The sequence below is a fragment of the Mastomys coucha genome, unplaced genomic scaffold (genome assembly GCF_008632895.1).
Source record: "Mastomys coucha isolate ucsf_1 unplaced genomic scaffold, UCSF_Mcou_1 pScaffold22, whole genome shotgun sequence".
Classification (NCBI taxonomy): domain Eukaryota; kingdom Metazoa; phylum Chordata; class Mammalia; order Rodentia; family Muridae; genus Mastomys; species Mastomys coucha.
Window position 1 is genome coordinate 79,211,139 of NW_022196905.1, and position 20,970 is coordinate 79,232,108.

The 20,970-nt window shown below is 38.7% G+C and overlaps 1 protein-coding gene across 1 annotated transcript in view; it reads right to left on the minus strand.

The window, feature by feature from the left end:
• Window positions 1–20,970, minus strand: part of LOC116070578 (transmembrane protease serine 11E) — a 45,203-nt gene that overhangs the window by 3,873 nt on the left and 20,360 nt on the right. Inside the window, exons 3-9 of the mRNA XM_031342010.1 lie at window positions 18,747–18,868; window positions 16,078–16,145; window positions 14,276–14,439; window positions 11,578–11,616; window positions 9,991–10,171; window positions 8,820–9,079; window positions 5,372–5,514 (exon numbers count right to left, since the gene is read on the minus strand). Coding sequence (XP_031197870.1) covers window positions 5,372–5,514; window positions 8,820–9,079; window positions 9,991–10,171; window positions 11,578–11,616; window positions 14,276–14,439; window positions 16,078–16,145; window positions 18,747–18,868 — 977 coding nt within the window. The remainder of the gene's footprint in view (window positions 1–5,371; window positions 5,515–8,819; window positions 9,080–9,990; window positions 10,172–11,577; window positions 11,617–14,275; window positions 14,440–16,077; window positions 16,146–18,746; window positions 18,869–20,970) is intronic.

Consider the following 20,970-nt stretch of genomic DNA (forward strand, 5'->3'; position numbering starts at 1 on the left):
CCCCCCCCCCCCCCCCGGCCGGGGTAGAGTACGGACAGGAGCTTTGCACTTGTCCGGCCAGCTGTGGCCCAAGTGTAGGGATGCTCTCTTATTGACCTTTTGTTCCTTTGCTACCTGGGAATTGCACACAGCAGTTTCCCTTGATAGTGATTGTGAAAAGAGTGCATCTGCTCTCAAGGTGGTGGCCTGTGGAGAGCTCCGCAGGAGAAAAGCACTCTGTGCCCTGAAAAAACTCAGCCTAGTGACGTACAAACAGACAGACATCGTAAACCGTGAGTAAACCAGCTCAAAATCTGGGCATTCTTTTCTCTCTCCTTTCTCTTTCCATCCCTTGGGAAAGCAGGCTGCATGAACTTCTTGGCTCCACCTCCCTTTGTGGGGCGAACTTCTAATCTTTACCCCTCCTCCAGACTTGAGTGCTGCCCCTGAACTCTGAGCTCCGCCTACCTGTCAGCTAATCTACAGCACAGGCTCACAGCCTACAGTTTCAGCTGAAAGACCTTCAACGCTTAATTTTTTCAAGGTTAAAACTTTATCTCTTGCTTTTTAAGAAAAAAATAAACGGAGAATACCTAACATGCTTCCTGCACACACAGCTTACCCATCTAAGCCAGCCAAAACTGCTGCACTTGAGGTTTTTATTCGCTTGTACCCCTTAAATTTCATTTTTCAACCAAAAAATTTCTTGCTTCTCCATTTGAAGGTTTATTTTTATCCCTAATATCAGTGATGTACCTAATCTATTCCCACAGGTCAAATCAGCTACCGTCATTCAACCCTTAATTAACAACCAGTTTCCTTTCACAGAAAAACTGTTACTGCCTATCCTAGAGACATAATTTTTTTTTCCACAGCCACATGAAACAGACTTTAAAGATTCCTTCCAGAACTAAATCCCTTACAAACTCTTGCTTTCTAAGGTCCTAACAATGCTCAGAAACATTGCAGACATTCTTCTGCTAGGGTCCTGCTCTTTCTCAAAGCAGGTAAAAAATAGTTAACTAAGGTCCTAGTCAGGTGGTGGGTGTGGACATTACAAGAGGCTTGCCCCTGGGTATGAAGCTACAACGACCAGATTAAAAGGAATAGTCCAATTAGCAAAGGTGGATTGCACTGCCATCACAAAAACCTGTAATAGTATGGAGTCAGTGGCTACCCAACTCTTAAGCTCTTTAGAGATGGTGAGGAAGCAGATGCTTATGATGGGCCTCAGACTGCTGATGGAATTGTCAGCTACTTGAAGAATTTAAAACGAAAGATAAAGCAGAGGCTGATCTAACTTAAAAAGCTGTTCTTTATAGGTAATTAAAAGCTTAGTTCTAAATTTCTTAATTATTCTGAGTTTGTAGGATTTCATTTAGTTTCTATTAAACTTAAAAGGTATAAATTTGGCTTATAATTTATTAAATATGATAAAACATTATGACATCAATAACTAAAAGCTAATTTAAGGCTGGTAACTCATTTAACACACGTGATGTATATCAATAGAGATGGCCAAAATCTTGGCAGACTACCCTAGCTAAAATCAAGCTATAGGCCATACACCTAGTGGTAAAATTCTAAACTGCTATTTAATTTAGTTACTGCTTAATTTTATACAATAGCTATATTTTAAATTGTGGGCTATGTGCCAGGCAATGGAAATTTTCATATGCTCCTAGTCTGAGAACCTCTGGCCTCAAAGTCACCTCTGACCCGAAAGGAAATGAAAAAGAACGGACAGAGCACAACAAAAGAGCCAGGGAGGTGAGGGTAAAAGTAGAGGTCTCCAGGCCTGGTGAGATAGTGGCTGGCAGGGAGACTGGTGAGACAAGCTAATAAATCATTCCATAGATTATTAATTAACCCACCAAAAAGTAATATCACCTAGTACTTTAAAAAGAAAAAGGTAAAGTACTGTGCCACGTAGCCTATCAGTTAACACCAAGATTCTACCTTCCAGAACCCAGGCTGGCTAACTACAGGCCAAAGACAGGGAGACACTAGGAAAACTTTGTTAAGTAGAGGCGATGTTTCTATGTTGATTTTAAAGAATATTATTGCTTATAATTGAGTTTTTCCCTCTAAGAGTTATGGTTATGGCTCAATATTACATACAAAGGTAGTAAAAGCTAAAAAGCAGCTGTGGCTAGTATAGGCCTACTGCCATCTTTAACTTAATTAGATAAGAATGGTACAAACAAGATTTTAATTTGGTAAAGAGATATAATTAAAAATTTATTTGGTATCAAACAGGGTCTTGATAAAACCATTCAGAGACACTCAAGTGGAGTTTCTTTTTGTTACTAAAGTCATGGAACTTATAGAAATATTACAATCTGGCTTGCCTATTCCATATAAAGTTATTAAATATTTAAAGTTGTTTTCCCCTCTGCATTCTAGTAATTTTAAAGATTAAAAGATATTGCCTTTGATAATGGCTAAAAGGCGTCTATTTATTCAAAGAGCAATTAAATTGGTTATTGCAAAATATTAATTGATGTTTGGCTTATTACTTAGTAAAGATTTTTAGACAAAAATTGATATTTCTCCAAAGTAAACAAATTGTTTTAATTCATTTATTTACATACTTTTGTATTTCTTATAGATTTATATATACACCCCGTAATGATATTTTATCTCTTTTACCCTATTATGAAAAGTTTTATATATAAGTCACATGTTTTAGTCTCATGATTCTCCCCCCCCTCCGTGTCAGCACAAATAATCAAATTGTGCGCTGTACTTTCTATTTATCAAGTATTAAAATTAAGCCTTATCTTACATATTGATATATGGGTATATATATATATTATATATATATATATATATATGTGTGTGTGTGTGTATATGTGTGTGTGTGTGTGTGTATATATATATATATATATATATATATATATATATGAACTCTATTTACTTGATATCTAGACATTTTTAAAATATAATATACCACAGCATGTCTGGTACCTGGAGGGATCAGAAGCAGGTGCTAGATCTCCTGTAATTATGAGCTGCCATGGGAGTACTAGGACTGAATCTTGGCTCTCTGCAAAAACAAGTATTCTAGCTGGGCAGTGGTGATGCATGCCTTTAATCCCAGCACTTGGGAGGCAGAGGCAGGCAGATTTCTGAGTTTGAGGCCAGCCTAGTGTACAGAGTGAGTTCCAGGACAACCAGGACTACACAGAGAAACCCTGTCTCAGAAAAAAAAAATCAGAATACACGTGAATGTTATTCATTCTATGAAGGACCAGGAAATTCTCCCCTTGAACAATAAAAGACAATATACAGACACCAGCTCTGAGGTATCACATACAAAGGTCTTAAAGCAACCCTTCTAAAAGTCACAATATCTCAATGTGTGAGACAGATGAAAACTAAAGAAATAAGAAAGGAAATCCCAGAAAAGAATTCCTAGTCACAAAAAGAGAACAAAATGAAAACTCTAGAACTTAATAGTCCAATAGCCAAAGTTTAAAACACAGTTCATTAGATGAGTTTAATAGAAGAAGGGAGGTAAGAGGATAGTGACTTGAATTGGAATCTAAAAATTCACCCAATCAAATAATAGAGAAAAATAAAGTGGAGACACTTCATGAACCTCTGGGACTATAGCCAGAAATGGAACGTGTTTGCCATCAAAGTCCCAGAAGAAGTGGAGGAGAAAGCTGGAATAAAAAAAAAAAAATGGCTGAAAATCCCCGTGGGTTAGCAGAGCACATAATGATTCAAAAGGACTGAACAAATCCTGAGCTGAATAAAGCCAAGGAAAAGCATGCTAATAGAGGATCAAGCTTCTGTAAGGAAAGACAAAAGAATATTATCGGAGACAAGAGAGAAGTCAGGGAGTGAGTCACATACAGGCCAGACTAACGGTTGTAGATGCTGCTCATGATGTAAAGGCCCAAAAAAAGAGTCAGTCTCAAACTCTCTGTCTAGAAAAATTATGTTTCAGAAGTGATGGGGGAAGTAATGGGTCTGTCATACAAATGGTAAAACAAACAACAAAACAAAACAACAACAATAACAAAACAGAGTAGCCTTATCATCAACAGACCTACATTACAAGTATGCTTACAGGAAATTCCTGAAACAGAAAAGGAATCTTGCAAGTAAAGAGGCATGAAAATCTTTGAGTAAACACAATTTTCTTCTCCACTTGAATGCTTATGGTATGCTTAACAATGAAGGAAAACATTTCCTAATGCAGCTCTCCACAGGGGAGAAGAAAATGTAAATATTTATATTTACTAATATTTAATAAGAAAAGAATTGTAATAAGATTTAAAAAGTGTATTTTTCTGCTCTATACCCCACTCCAATGAATAAAAAGTTAACACCAGTGGACTGTGGTAAGGTCTATATAGCATACTTGTATTTACACAAACGAGTTAGAGGAACTGATGATGTTTTTCTACAAAGAATAGTAGAGAGTAGTAGCAGATACAGCAGATGGAATTCCAAAACAAGTAATTGTGTGATTTTACTTAACATTCTGAAATTTACAGGATTACAGAGATAGAGAAAAATAGCAATTGCCTGATACTGAGACCACAGGCAAAGCCTTATTTTTCCAGTTTATTTTCCAGTTTAGATCTTCAGGATATTGGAATAGGCTTCATATCAACTGCAATTGGCAATTCATTAAGACTATCTGTCTATGGCAAAATACCATACACCTAGATGCATATTTTTGGGCCACTATCAACTCCCCAGATTTTACATAATTACATTTCCCTATAGTTTTATCATAGCTATGTGAGTGTAACCATGGGAGAAAACTGGGTAAAGAATATACTTGAGGGCTGGCAAGAAGGCTCAGTATATCAAAATCATTTGCCACCAAGCCTGGCTCCCTGCACTCAATCCCTGGAACAGGGATACAGAAGAAAAACCACTCCAGAAAGTTGTCCTCTGTCTTCCACAAGCATGTCATGTTACATGCACGCCCACATTCACACACAAAATGTAATAGCATGTAGCACAAGCTGTTTAAAGAATTGAAGCAGAGGCTATCTCTGACCCTGTTGCCTGCCATTGGATCCTTTTCCCTTAGCTGGACTGACTAGTCAGGCCTCAGTGGGAGAGGATGTGATTAGTCCTGCTACAGCTTGGGTTGGGAGGGTACACAGGGGAGCTTCTCCTTCTCTGAGAAGGAGGGGAGAGGGTAATAAGGAGAGGGAATTGTGAGAGTGGAACTGGAGGAGAGGAGGGAGGGGCTGAGAGCAGGATGTAAAATGAATAAAAAGTTAAATTACAGGGAAAAATAAAAATAAAGGAGGCATGTGATTCTTCAGTGAAATCTGTGCAGCTTCCTGTGAGTCCGTAATTCTTTTGAAATGAAAGGTGAAAAAGTCATTGTACAGTATACTAATAGGCAAGCCCTTACCTGGCATGCATCCTTTTCTCCTTTTAAGAAGCCAGCGCACAACATCCTAGGAGTGATGGCACCATTGTAAGATTGAGGTTGATTGCAGGTTTGGGTATCTATGTAATCCACCTGTACTTGCCGAAGGTAATTCTGGGTGAAACCTGAGAAAAAACAGTCATGTTTGTACATATGTGTATTTTATAAATCTGAAGAAAAAAAAGAGATAAGATGGCAGACTGTGTGTGTGCATGTGTGTACGTGTGTGTGTGTGTGTGTGTGTGTGTGTGTGCAGGTGTGTGTGCGTGTGCATTTGTGTGTGTGTACACGTATGCATCCATGTTTTAAGAAAAAGTTGGGGGTGTTTGTTTGTTTTTGTTTGTCTGTTGAGACAGAATTTCTCTGTGTGTAGCTCTGGCTGTCCTTGAATTCATTCTTCAGAGCAGGCTGACCTCAAACCCACAGAGATCTGCCTGCCTGCCTGCCTGCCTGCCTGTGTCTCCTAAATGCTGAGATTAAAGGCATAAACCATCACTGGCCAAAGAACAGTAATATTTGAAGAAATACTTTCTAACTAGTTTAAATAACCATGTTAGTGCCTAATAAGAACCTCAAGTTGTTTAAGCCTCACAAGACTGTTTGGGAGGAGAGCTGTTTGGCTACTTAATCTTCAAACTGGGTATATTATCAAACCCTAATTCGTCACACGGCTAATTGCCTAGTAAGAAGTTCAGTAACAAAAGCTTAGTGTGTCAGCACATGCCTGAAACCCCAGCTTTGGGGAGGCAGAGACAGTAGATTCTGGAGGTTTGTTGGCCACCAGTCTAATTGAAACATCGAGATCTGGGCTCAGTAAGCTATCAATCAAGAACAAAGTGACAGCTCATGCTGGTAAGGATGTGAAGCAAGAAGCACCCTCCTCCATTGCTGGTAGGAATGAAAACTTCTACAGAAACTTTGAAAAGCAATATGGCAGTTCCTCAGAAAATTGAAAATTAATATACTTTAAGACCCAACTATGTCACTCTTGGACATATACTAAAAGGATGCTCCATCCTACCACAAGGACACTTGTTCAACTATGTTCATAGCAGCTTTATTCATAATATCTAGAAACTCAAAACAACCTAGATGTCCCTGAACCAAAGAATAGATAAAGAAAATCTTCACTTGGGAGGCAGAGGCAGGTGAATCTCTATGATTCTGAGGACACATTGGTCTACAGAGTGAGTTCTAGGACAGCCAATGTTACTCAGAGAAACTCTGTCTCAAGAAGGGGAGGGGGTAGGGAAGGGGAGTGGGAGGAAGGGGAGGGGAGGGGACAGAAGGAAAGGAAAAGAGAAAGGAAAGGAAAGGAAAGGAAAGGAAAGGAAAGGAAAGGAAAGGAAAGGAAAGGGAAAAGAAAAACATGGTGGTACATTTCAACACAAAGTATTATTACTCAGCTATTAAAACAATGACATCATGAAATATGCAAGCAAATAGATGGAACTAAAAAAATAATAATAATAATTTCATCCTGAGTAAGGTAACCTAGACCCAGAAAGACAAAGATGGTATGTACTCACATATAAGTAGGTGGCAAGTGTTAAGTAAAGAATAATCATTGTTTAATCCATAGATAGACCCAGAGAGGCTAGGAACAAGGAAGACTCAAGGGGGAAGTATAGATTTCCCTGGGAAGGGTGACCTGGGGGCAGATAGAGATGGGAACCAGAGGAATCAGGCACAAAGTGGGAGGAATACTAGGGGATAGTACTGAAATTGGGAGGTATTGCAGTAGTGGTGATATGGAAACCTAGTACAATGAAAATTCCCTGGAATCTATGGGAGTGACTCTAGTGAATATACCTAGTAATGAGGAATATGAATCTTGAACTGGCCATCTTCTCTTATACAGGCAAGGCTTCCAGCAGTGGGACTGGAACATCAACCCAGCCACCAAACCTTCAGGCAATAGTCTGTCCTGCCTATAAGATACGCAGGGATAATAGTGGCACAGAACTTGTGGGACTGGCCAACCCATGACTGGTCCAATGTGAGGCCCATGCCATGAAAGGGAACCCATGCCAGACACTGCACGAATAGCCATGAACCAGAGGCTAGACCATCACAGAGAGACCCAGGATAGAAACAAACCTAATTGGGAAAAAAAGGAGTCAGTGAAATGATTCCTAATGATATTCTGCTATACTCATAGATGAGTGACTAGCACAATTGTCATCAGAGAGTCATCATCCAACAACTGATGAGAGCAGATGCAGAGACCCACAGCCAAACACTAGGTAGAGACCAGGGACCGCTGAGGAGGAGGGGGAAGAAGTATTATAGAGGTGAAAGAGATCAAAGATACTGCAAGAACATGGCCCACAGAGTCAACTAAGCAGGGCTCATAGGGTCTCACAGAGACTGAAGCAACAAGCATAGACTTTCTAAGGGTCTGAGCTAGGCCCTCTGCATATAAGTTGTGGTTGTATAATTTGGTATTCTCGTGGGATTCCTAAAATTCTAACTCCTTTTTCCCAGTTGTGTTTGTTTCTGTGCGGGGTCTCTGACTGTCTAGCCTCTGTATCCTGGCCATTCAGGCAATGTCAGGCATGGGCTCCCTTTCATGGCCGGTGACTCACGTTGAACCAGTCATTTGCTGGCCACTCCCACAAGTTCTGTGCTGCTATTGCCCCTTGTGGGAGCCCCCCAACTCTTTTGCTTGCCCTTGGAATCCTTCTTCTCCTATGGGTTGCCTTATCCAGCCTTGATATGATGGTTTATGCCTAGAATTATTATAACTTGCTATGCCATGTTTGGTTGCTACCTGTGAAGAGAGAGAGGAGGAGTGGATCTGGGGTAGATGAGAGGTGGGGAAGGGGGGAGCTGGAAGGAGTGGAGGGAGGAAAAACTATGGTTTGGATGAAATATATGAGAGAAAAATAAAAGAAATAAAAGAAATCTTGTTTCTAAATAAATAAGTAAGAAGGCAAAAAAGAATGAGTGAAACCATCTGTTAGCATCTTCTGGCCTATACACATATTCACATCACACCAAGCATATGAATATGCATGCACATATGTGCACACACTACAGGTGCACACACTGATTTAAAAAAAAAGAGACAGAAAGAGGTTCAGTGGCCAATAGGCATATCTGCTGCTTCACATACCTTACAATACCATTACAGTAAGAGCAACCATGCAAAAAAAAAAAAAAAAAAAAAAAAAATAGAGGCAAGAACGAACGCATGTATCTTCTAAGTGACATAAAGCCTGCCCTAGCCTGAGTAACATGAACAGCCAGCATATTTTGTAAGCCACCATGTGGTTGCTGGGAATTGAACTCAGGACCTCTGGAAGAGCAGTCGGTGCTCTTAACTGCTGAGCCATCTCTCCAGCCCAGCATATTTTGTTATAGCTCTTGGTTTCAAATGCCTTGAAATTAGGTCAACGAGACGTGATTTTTCTCTTCCGATGCTCACCATCATTTTTCACTGCTCCAAATCCTGTCACAAACATCCTCTGCCCCGGCTGAAATTTATGGTTTGCATCAGGGAGACAAACCTTATGCACCGCATTTGTGCAGGGGACTGGCTTAGACAGCTCTGCCAGTGCAATGTCATAGTCATGTGACGGGTATTTGTAGTTTTCATGAACAATTATTCTCCGGAGGCCTGTTGTCAGTTTTGGAGGCTGTAATGTTGCCCCAAAGGAAGCACTCCATCTGGATGGGTCCTTGTGCCTACCAAAAATAAATCAATAAGTAAAATAATGCTATAATAAATTATAGCTTACTTTGATATCAATGTAATAATTTGTAAGAAATGATTTTATCTGCAGGTATCTGTACAAGAATTTTTAAGATACAGTTCATAGCAACAGAAATTAAACTCTTTTCAGTCTGAAAGCTTGGCTCTGGATTCAAGTAAGGCAGAAAAGCCACAAGGGTGCTTTTCGTGGGTCAAATGTAACACCATGCACCATGATGTCCACTGTAGATCCAGAGGCCTTTGCCATCAGTGGCTACAGGCAACACATGCAAAGAAAAATCCTACAGTGAATGACTCTAAACACATCCTACGTGCCCACATCCTCTTTCTACAAGGATCTATATTTTTCTGAGGTCCATGGAAGTCAAAGATAACTTTAAAAAAAATTTACCACTGTGTATATTGAAAATAGTTTAGTGCCAGGTTAAAAACTCAATATTCCTTCTAAAATAAATCAACTATTCAGTTGTAAAATTTCCTATTTTGAACTTGTCTCACAGTTCCTTGTCTTTCTTTTTGTAATATCCTCTGAGGGATCAAACCTACCATCTGCAGAACCTCGGGTTCTGATAAGGATCCTCAGTGATGATAAGCTCCTCCTTTTGAAAACAGCTCAAAATTCAAGCGGGGCTTAACGTTCCCTTATTCTTTAGCAAAGTATCATAAATTTATCAATGAGTAATTACACCACAGCAATGTACTTTGGCAACATTTTCATTTCCAGAGACCATAAAACCTTTTTTTGAGATCCCCACTATATTTTATGATAAACATGCTATTTTTGATTTGTGACAAACTTTCTCAAAACTCACTATTTCATGAATGTGTAATATAAAACCACATCCACTTTCCTTCTGCCTCATCCTCAAAGGTCAAGACTTACGTTCGAAAGCAGTGAGCGGCACTCACAAGCCACGTGTTGTTGATCAAAGTTGCTCCACAGCGGTGAGACCCATCCCACCGCAGGCTGCTTTGCCAGGGCCATTCTCCCTCTTCTGCCGGTGTTCCCCCAACAATCCTCACACTAGTCTGTGTTGTGGATTTGTTCCGTCGTGTCCCACAGCCTGCCAAGTAGACGAGAGACATGAATAAGCAGTTCATGTCTATTTTAGAATTGTGTGGTCATGAATTAGTCTCAAGCATCTAGTTACATCAGAGTATAAGCTACTTTGAGCAGGCCTATATTGTCCGTTTTGCATCCTTTTGGCTAGCACAGGACCAGTAAGTACATCCTAGATCTCTAAGCATTATTGATGGCTAGAATGTATCATTTAGATAATGGGATTATATATTTGGTTCTAGGTTAGTGATATTTATGAATTAGTCAACATTCTCAGCTTTTATCTTAGTTAATTACATTTATTTACTTCATGTGCATGTATTTATATCTACATACTGTGGGAGTATGTGTGTGTGTATCTGTGTACGTGTGTGTGTGTTTGAACGTGGATGTCTGAATGTGTGTGTGTGAACGTGGATGTCTGAATGTGTGTGTTAATGTGTGTGTGTTTGTGCGTGTGTATGTGTGTGCATGTGCGTGCATGTGTGTGTTTGTGTGTGTGAATGTGGATGTGTGAATGTGTGTGTATGCGTGTGTGTGCATGTGTGTGTGTGCGTGTGTGTGTGCATGTGTGTGTGTGTGTGTGTGTGTGTGAATGTGGATATGTGAATGTATGTTAGTGTGTGTGTGTGTGCGTGTGAACGTGGATGTGTGAATGTGTGTGTGCATGTGTGTGTGTGTGTATGTATGTGTGTGTATGTATGTGTGTGTATGTGTATGTGTGTACGTGTGTGTGTGTGTGTGTGTGTGTGTGTGTGTGTGTGTATGTGTGAAGGGTAAAGGACAACCTGCAGTAGTTGGTTCCCTATTCCTTCATGTGGGTCCCAGGGATTGAATTCAGATTGTCAGACTTAGCAACAAGTGCCTTTACCAGCTGAGCCATCTCACAATTTAAAAAATAAATATTCTGTTACCAATTCTGTAGTATTAAATGTGTTCTCTAAATACCTATGCTTGTTCTGCTCTAAGAGAATGAACTACTAGGTCTAAAAATTTCTAGGTCTTTAAATTTTAATATTAATTTTATCAAATACACCAAAATTTCACAATTACCTGCAAATTCTATTGTAAACAAGTAATACAGAAATGCTTTTATTTAGAGTAGATTGACATTTGTTTTGTCAATAAATAAATATATAAAGAAAATAACGCATGCAAAGAGTGGTTTTGCTTCTTCACCAGTTATCTAACTCATTCCCCTCCATTCCTATGGTTGCAGGCACCTGTTCTTCCAATCTGAAACTCTCCCAATCTTACTGTTCCTTAGTGGATCTCAGAGACAAAACAAAAGGCCATGAGCTAGGTACAAATCATGCAAATTATTCTGTCTCTGTAGAATCAACACAAAACACATAGAAAGGTTCTAGAAGGTTAGCTTTCTCACAATCTTAATGAATACATTTAACTTACAATGGTTGAGATAGTTGTCTGATTCTGTCTTGTTGATTTCTGAAATACACACAAATGATGAATAAGACTGGGTGAGCAAAACAAAATTTCATTGTCTGAGCTTCTCAACACCAGACAGCTGATAAAGCTCTAGGACAGTATCCCTGGGTTATAAGGAAATAAATACAGCTAGGTTATCACAGACATGCATTTTTATACCATTTCAAAGAGGAAAGGGAGAATGAATGAGCTCTGGTGTGGATAAGAAGCACTCATGCAACTTATGTATTATGTAAATTACTGTTGCATTTCTCAATAACTCTGATTCAGGAGTTTTGTTGAAATCTAAGAATGTGAGTTTTACACCAGAAAATAAGATTCTGGAAGTCTTTAAGAAGTATCGAATTAAACTGTAATACTGATACCCTAACCACAATGGTAGTTTTACAAAGCATCACTTCAGAATATTTTACTATGCATATTTAGCATACTTCCATACATGAAGCACAATGCTCAACTCCATGATCACATTTGAAAATAATGTTATTCTTCTCTAATGTTTCTCTCTGCTAGAGATTCAGATGCATCGAGTGCCCCCATATTCACAGTCACCTCAGCCAACCTTTATCTTGGTGACCCTCAGCAGTCAGGATCTAACCATATGCAAACACTTGCCCAAATAAGGGGTACAGAATATGATGAGCACTCACATTTCCTGACTTAACAGTTTTACAGTGGTCAGACTATTCTCTTTGAACACATATGGCAAGACAGGTTTCTAAATGCAAAAAAAATAATCATATTAAGATATTAATTTTTCTTCTGGTGTTTAATAATTTTGATATACTGGAAGTTTTATTACAGACACTCTGTTTCACCTTCTCCATCTGGCCATTGTGGGGAAAATGGAAGACATAAGGAGGACTGATTATTGAGTCTTAGTAACTATTTATTATTTATTCAGTCTGTTTTAAATAATCTATTCTCTACCTCAACTTCTTTCGAAAATTTCTGGTTTTGTCTGTTCCCATACTGAGAAAAGATCTGTACTTGTTTCTATGCCATTCTGCTACTACCTTGAAATTTCTAATAATTTTATCTTGCAACTTGTGCTTTGAAAGTGAAGTCCAGTGTGATATTCAAGCCTGCTATGAACAGAGGAGGCATATGGATCTTGTGTGTTTATAATGTCTCATCATGCCACTTGCGTGTCTTACTCGTGATGCTCTGTGGAGTCAGAGTCCTGTAAACATGCCTCATGGGGAAGCATAGCCAGACTCTAACCACGTACAAGACAGATGTGTTAAACTCAGCACTAAGCATGCAGGGGCACTGGCAGTAAAGGAACACATGTTTGTCTGAGCTAGAAATTTCTAGAACCCAGGAAGAAAGCAATGGCATTCTAATAAACACAAATTTACACAACACCCTTTCATAGATTTTTTTTTTTTTTTTTTGCTCAATTTCTGGGGTGTATGAGGTAATTGTTTTAGCTGAAAATAATAATATTGAAAGAAAGATAGGAAAATATAGTCATTTTCTACCCAGCCTTTCTTCTCATTAATAAGTCAAAGCTTTGAAAGAATGTGTCATATAGGACTGGAGAAATGGCTCAGCAGTTAAAAGCACTGACTGCACTTCCAAAGGTCCTGATTTCAAATCCCAGCAACCACAAGGTGGCTCACAACCATCTGTAATGAAATCTAACACCCTCTTTGGTATGTCTGAAGACAGCAACAGTGTACTTATATATAATAATAAATAAATCTTTGTTCCAGAGCAAGCAGGACTGGAGCGAGCGGGGCTGGAAAAGCAGAGGTCCTGAATTCAATTCACAGCAACACATGATGGCTCACAACCATCTGTACAGCTATAGAGTACTCATATACATAAAAATAAATAAATGTTAGGAAAAAAAGGATGTGTCATATATAAAGGATTAATGTAAGGACATTCCCAAAGATGTCAAAAAACAATGATGCTCTAAAATGGTTTAGTATCTACATGTAACAGTCATACATCTCCTTTTATGCTTTAAATCTCTATAGATTACCTACAAATTCTATACATATCATTACTGTTTCCAAGTTTTACAGAATAACAACAAGAAAAATGTGTGTACTCAGTAAGAATGGTTTTTCTATGCTTCTCTGACTGCATGGCTATGGAACCCATGGACCAAGAGGGTGACTGTATTTGCATGAACTATAAAATAGCATTGTGGAGTGCTTTGTGGTCCCAGAAAAAAATAAACAAACAAAAAATATTTACTTCAACCTGTTCAATTACAGTAGTAAAAACACACAAAACTGAATATATGTGAATTACAGTTGTTCACTAGTAAATGACCCTAAGAAAGCAGCTATGACAACATGTATGTTAAAGCATTTCTATGTCATACTCTCAGAACATGTGTTGGAAGTAACACGCAGAGGAATATTCAAAGCTATGTTTCCATATACAATTAGATTCCGTATGCAACATACAAGGTACAATAAAAAACACTTCCCAGGAGATAATGAAGGCCTGCATGAAAGACGTATGCTTAGAACACTTTCAGGAATGAAAATGGTTCATTAACACCAATTTAGTTTCAAAGCAATGACTTACAGGTGTCAGGGCCTCAGCAGTTAAAGGGCAAGAGAAGATTCAACTGAATGCCTAGAGTGATTCTAGAATTACTCTATGTAAGAAAAATGAACAAGGCAACCCAACCTACTTTTAATTTTAACTGATTCAGGATCAACATTGGGAGGTCCCGTAGCATATTTCAGCTTTTCATGAAGAACATATTCAATAATTTTATGCACAATTTCAGGATCCTCAGTAGAGCGAATTCGAAAAATCAGCAGCATGTGAGCCAACACTCCATCATCTTCTTTACTATTGTCCAAAAAATATAAAGAAAGAAGGGAAGGAGGGAAAAGCAATAAAATTGAGGGAGGGAGAAAATTTGAGTCCAATTATTATGCATGGCTCTTGGTTTTCTTTTTTGTATCATGCTGTGGTTTTCATCTTAACTAACTTAAGTTCCAAACTTAACAGACACTGTAGAGCACAACTCCCTTTCCTTCCACCCAGTCAGACTCACTGTCTCAGCTCCTATGGTCTGCTCGTGTCTTAACTCAATGGTCCTCTAGCTGTTTATGCTTTCCCTGAGCTTGAGCTTCTTCAAGGTACAGCATCAAAGGAAGGAAGGGTGAGTGGCAAAGGCAGAGCTGCTGAAACACAGAAGTAGGCAAGCTGGAGGGCGACTTGGGAAACATAGCTGGAAGGTACAACTTAGTTATTTTACATTCTGAGGGGCTCAGGTGAAAGATGTGACTGGCAACTTCAGGTTCCCAGTGGGATGATTAGATTCTGGAGGTTGGGGAATTCATCAGGCAACCTTTTGCCAGGTGTGCAAGAAAAAGCAAATAGAGAAATTGGGAAAACCATTCAGACTGGATGCAAAACCTTGGATTCTGACAGCATAAGATGCCGTGTAGGTAATGTTCTTCTTGAGAGAGTGGGCATTTATGAAGTAGACAGAGTTCCAAAAAGGATGCTATCTGAAGTACAGAATTTTTCAGGAAAAGACAAAAGCCATCCAAGCAATGCCTCAGAGATGTCAGGTAAGTGACAGCCTGGAAAGTAAGTCAGTGTTATCATTTGAGTAATATAATAAATAGTTCTTACCCTGATTTTGAAAAACATAAACAACGTGTGTTAGAATACATTATTTAAGATCCATATGTAGTGTTTTACTTAAAATGTTATATTTTGTCAAGTAATTACACACTTGTAATCTCACCACTTAGAAGAAAAAAGGATTGGGAGTTCATGGCAAGCCTGGACTATACAACAAAACTTTGATCCCAACACAAAACAACAGTAGAAATTTGTGTTCTGGCCTTGCCTAGTGGTAATAATTGATAAGCATTCTGAAATCCTCCTTAGTAAATGTTTGAATCATAAAAACTGTAGAATAGAAGAAAATAGGCTAAATTAAATGGAGTAGGGGGCAGCTAATGCAAGACATAAAGATATAAAGATCTCATTGGGCAGGGTTCTACTTGCTAATAAATTAGTCCCAAATTTTGATGATTAGTTTTCACATACATACACAAATCGTAGCATCAGCAAAAGTTACGCCTTTGTTCTCAGCAGGTGTCCTGAAAATGTTCATTTTCAAATAGGAGACTAAATAAAGTTCGTTAAGCCCATGGTTTTTTGTTTGTTTGTTTGTTTTATTTTTCGAGACAGGGTTTCTCTGTGTAGCCTTGGCTGTCCTGGAACTCACTCTGTAGACCAGGCTGGCCTCAAACTCAGAAATCCGCCTGCCTCTGCCTCCCAAATGCTGGGATTAAAGGCATGCGCCACCACCACCCGGCAAGCCCATGATTTTTATAGAGCAGGTGAATAAAGACTTGTTAAACTGAATCATCATTAGTATTTTTAAAATATGTTTATTATTGACCAGGTTAAGAATGTAAGCATTAAGTTAAATCCAGAATGAACATTAGTTTCAGCATAGCATACCTGAACTTGATAATGTGAGCCTTGACAAGTTGTCCCCTTAGTGGAGATTTATGAAATGCATTTTTTACCTGTTTAAAGATATTTAAAGTATGTCAACAAGAACAGTTTTCTGACATTTATCAAGTAATCCAATATTCTAGAGCAGTGGTTCTCAACCTTCCTAGTGCTATGACCCTTTAACACAGATCCTCATGTTCTGGTGACCCCCAACTATCAAAGTATTTTCATTACTATTTTGTGACTGTAATTTTGCTAGTGTTATAAATCACAGTGTAGATATCTGTGTTTTATGATGGTCTTGGGTGATCCCTGTAAAAGGGTCATTCAACCCCAAGGTTGAGAACCACTGTTCTATATAATACAAAGCAAAGAGAACAAGCAAACAAAATACGTTAAGCAACATTTACTATGTGCTGACGTTGAAGAGTCCTTTACGGAAGGAATCCTCTCCAGTGTTGGGAGCTGAACTCCTTATTCAGAACGATAGCCACATTGAGGCCAGTGTGGACCTACGTGTTTTGTTTTTAAGGATATCAAGACCAAATACTGTTTCCTTAAAAGTCAATTCATCCTCTATACCCCAAGTTAAGAACTTCTACATCGGAAGAAGAAAATGAAGCATCTATTTTTAATTTTTCCGACTTCTATCACTGTGATAAAATGTGTAAGCAAAACAACTAAAAGGAGGAAAAAAATTATTTGGACACATGGTTTTGGAGAAAGAATGAAGTAGTTCTTCTAAGTGACAGCCAGTCACAGGAATGAATGCATGGCAGTGTTGTATGAGACAGTTAGCAAGTATGCCCACATACTGAGTTGCCAGCTCAGCACTGGGAACAACCTGAGAAAGTCCCATGAATTGGAGCTCTGAACAACCACAGCTACAAAATGTCTCTAGTAAGATGACAGAAGTGGTTTGGGACAGATACTTCTTGCTATAAATAACTCAAATGAATTGAAAGTTTAAAATTCAGGGCTTGGGTAAGTAAAGATTTCAGGGTCTTCTTGTTTCCAACAGGTGGGTAGTCTCTAGACACAGTGAGCACTCACTGGTGATTAGCAGCAATAGTGACCTTTTGATGTCATACTTATGCTTCCTTGACTCCTCATACTGTCCTCCAGCACAGATGCGACACTGGCAGTACTATAGATATGTCCTAGCATTGGTGACTCGCTTGGAAGCTTTCACTTAAGGATTTACTTATATCAAGTCATTTCAGAATGATTATTTATTTATTTATTTTGAAGGTACTAATGATCTTTATTCCTTTAGATTCAAACCAATTTGAATCTTAGAAAACTCATTTTAGAAATCACAAAAAATGAGGCGGGGGGGAAGATTGTGACATACTGACTTTCCAAGCTCTGTTCCTTTTGCTTTCTTTACATGTATATGAACATTAGGGAAGAGATTCTGATATTTCCCTTGCAAGGGCACACGCAACCAGAATCTGACTTCCTCATCAGTGAGCTACACAGTTTCTGTGAAAGTATGTCATCAGTCCAAGGTTTAGACATGGTTTGAGCCACACCCCAGGGCTTCATACATTAAAATTTAATCCCATTGTAATGTAGCAAGAGAGTGGAAAACCTCTTGCTTTAAACCTCAGGGTTTAAAGGAGAAGCACTCAGGAGTAAGTCAGATTAGATATGGTTATTAAGGCAGAGCCCATGGTTGAATTCTTGTGGCTCTGAAGAAGAGTGAGAGAGCAGAGTGCTCTCTTTCTCTGACTAGTGTTGTGGTAATCCTCCTTCTGACGCCAAGAAGACGGGAAAGCCATCATCAGATGCAACCCTTTGACTTAGCACTTCCCAACCCATGAACCAGAATAAACCTTCTTTCATAGGAAATAGACAATTGGAGTGTCTCACTATGGGAAAAAAAGCAGACCAATACAAATGATTCCCATCTGTCTCTATTCAGAATATTGAAGCTAGAAGATGTTTTGCAAATTATATTAATTTAATGCTTAAATTAACATACAAAAAATTGTCCAGAATAAAAAAAGTGATCTAGTACACACTGACACATCACTGACTGACAGCTGATGGGTAGAACTGGCTCTTCCCATCACTTCATACCATAAATTACCTCACTAGCCAAGAAGCTTCCAACTTGTTGTCTAGGTAACATGGGTGATGACAATTCATCACTCGGGCCTTTGTTCTTTTGGCCTGTGGTACGAATTTTCTCTTTTTGAACTATTCCATTCCTCCCTCAGAGGGACCACTGTTGCCCTTCTATAACCTTGTATACCTAAAATTGATAAAGTAGATGTGTCTACAAGTAAGCATATATGGGTGTATGTATGAATCACTGCATTCTTTTGCTCAGAGACTCTTCCATAGGTTGGATGCTTATGTGAAATCTATGCCTATTATTCTGCATCCCCTTCAGCCTCACATGTCCAGAGTTTCTGGACTATGTTGATCGAGAAGAAATACAAAAGTGTGGAAAGGTGAGCACTATCCATAAATGCCTAGCTGTTGCTTGGTTTGGCCTTGCAGATATAGTATTCTAGGTCAGGTATTGTGAGGTTTTTTTTTTTTTTTGGATCCCTTTTGCATGACTTTCTGTCAGTTTTCAAAGTTATGCAGGGATCAATTGACTGGCTATTTTAGAAACTAGAAGCTCCCAATGTCATAAACGTAGAGACAAAGCTACTTACCATAGTTTCAATTCTCTGGCTCATTTCCGTGAAATTTCTAGAAGCCTCTCTTCCAAACTCAGAATATAGCTTGTCACTTGTGAATGACACTGTGCTGTAATAATTGTAGGTTCTCCTGTGATCTACAAAGAAAGAGGCAAAACCCATCATAACCTTTATCAGATGTGTAAAGCAACATTATTACCCCATTTGTTGATTACTAGAAACACTAAGACTCCTACCCTTCCTCATCTGCTCCATCTTCGTGCTCCAGGCTCCAAAGCGATCTCCATACAAAGAGAAATACTCATCACACTATTTTTATAGCATGTAAAGGCTGTGAGAAATGTCTGGTGCTCAGGATTGCTGTGCAAATAGCACAAGAGAGCTGTCGGCTAGTTACTCACGTTATCCACTCCCTGGTCAGCCCAGAGGATAGCCAGTCACGCCATGTGAATGAACACATCACTCAGAAGCTTCCCAGGGCTGCATTATTTTATATTAAAGAAGTAGACCTCCTCCACTTAACAAACTATTCATTAATTCTGGACTCTACTGTGAGAAAATATATATATATATTTTTTGCTGGAGACGGAAAGAAAGGAGGGTAGGAATTCAGAAAATAGAAATTTAGAGAGCTAGAACTGCCACCTGGAATAATCTTCCAAAGACAAAATACATTCACTGAGCTCCTTTGTCACGGAACTTATTTCCTCCCACTGAGCTTAGGGGATGTCTTGACTGCTTCTTGTCCACTGTGTCCTGTCTCTGCTGCCAACTTACACAACCTGCTTTGTTGACCTACTATAGAGTTAATGTAGCATAGATTTCCTCTTCTACATGCGGAAGAGGCAGAGACTTGTGTCTCCTTTCAGTGGATACTAATGCCTACCACATTTCTGGGATAGACGTTGTGCCAAGCATTATAAATATAATAATAACCTAAGGCCAGTGAAAACAGTTATTGTAAGAAAATGGACCATGCCTCATCCTGACTCAGGCTCCTTCTTCTTCCAAGCGGATGTTGATGTAGCCAATAATCAATCACGTATTAAATAGTAATGTAATACAGAAGAGGATAAGAGGTCCCTCTAGTCATGTAAGCATAAATGTTTTTAAGTTATAGATTACATCATTTGAATTTTGAAGAGGCAAAAACATGGTCAACTGTCAGTACTTCATGTGGATCAACCACAGAAACAATTTATGTATCAATATTGTACTTTTCTCCGTAGACTTAAATAAGCCACAAAGTTTTCATAATATAAATCTTCTGATATTATATGCTAGCTCTTGTAATTTAATGAATATTGAGTATGTTAAAGAAATATGGGTGAGCATGAATTTGTTGATAATTCTACAACTTAACAGTGTTGTTGCTCATGAACACATTCACCACACAGAGAAGTACAAAGAAAGCCCTGAAGGCACTTGACAGAAGTTATACAAACAATTCTAAACTGTCCTGAGCTTGTAAAGTGAGGCTCAAAATTATGTTTTTCCAAATCTAGTCACATTCCTATTTATTCTGTAACATGTCTATTGAGTTTGGCATGTGAGTTCGTAACTGCTCATTGTTTCATCTAATCTGTTGTTAGTTTCCACACCCAGATGGCAAGTCATACATACAAAATAGTAACGTACAAGAATCCTTGTTTACTCAGGTGTGCTGTGTGGGTACTGGGAATTGTGTGTTATAGTTTCTGAACTGATCACCCAACCAGTAGGAGACTGGAACCAGATACTGGGAAACGTGACCCAGTTTTTAGTGTACACATGAGTGAGACCCATCATCTTACAAAACCCAGCTTAGGAAAATGAAAAGAAGATGGAGGAAGATGCATTTTTTTTCCTCACACAAAAGGGATCAAGCCTCTAACATTCCTAGGGCTTTCTTATGAAATCAGACAGTCCTAAAAGTATGTCATTGGTTTTTATCACTTAGTATTAAATAAAAATTTATAATGCACCTGATATATGCCAAGAGTCTTCATATTTTTGGAAATATAAAAATGCATAAGTCATAGCCTTCCACATACATAGAGAAATAACAATGCTTACAATATAATAAGGCTCAGTATATTCAGAACCGATCTTTACTGTAGTGTTATTTTAGCAACTCTTTTTATGTTAAAAGTATTTCAGAGAAATTTCTATTATCAAAATAAAGAAACCTCACTGGGCAGTGGTGGCACACTCCTTTAATCCCAGCACTTGGGAGGCAGAGGCAGGCAGATTTCTGAGT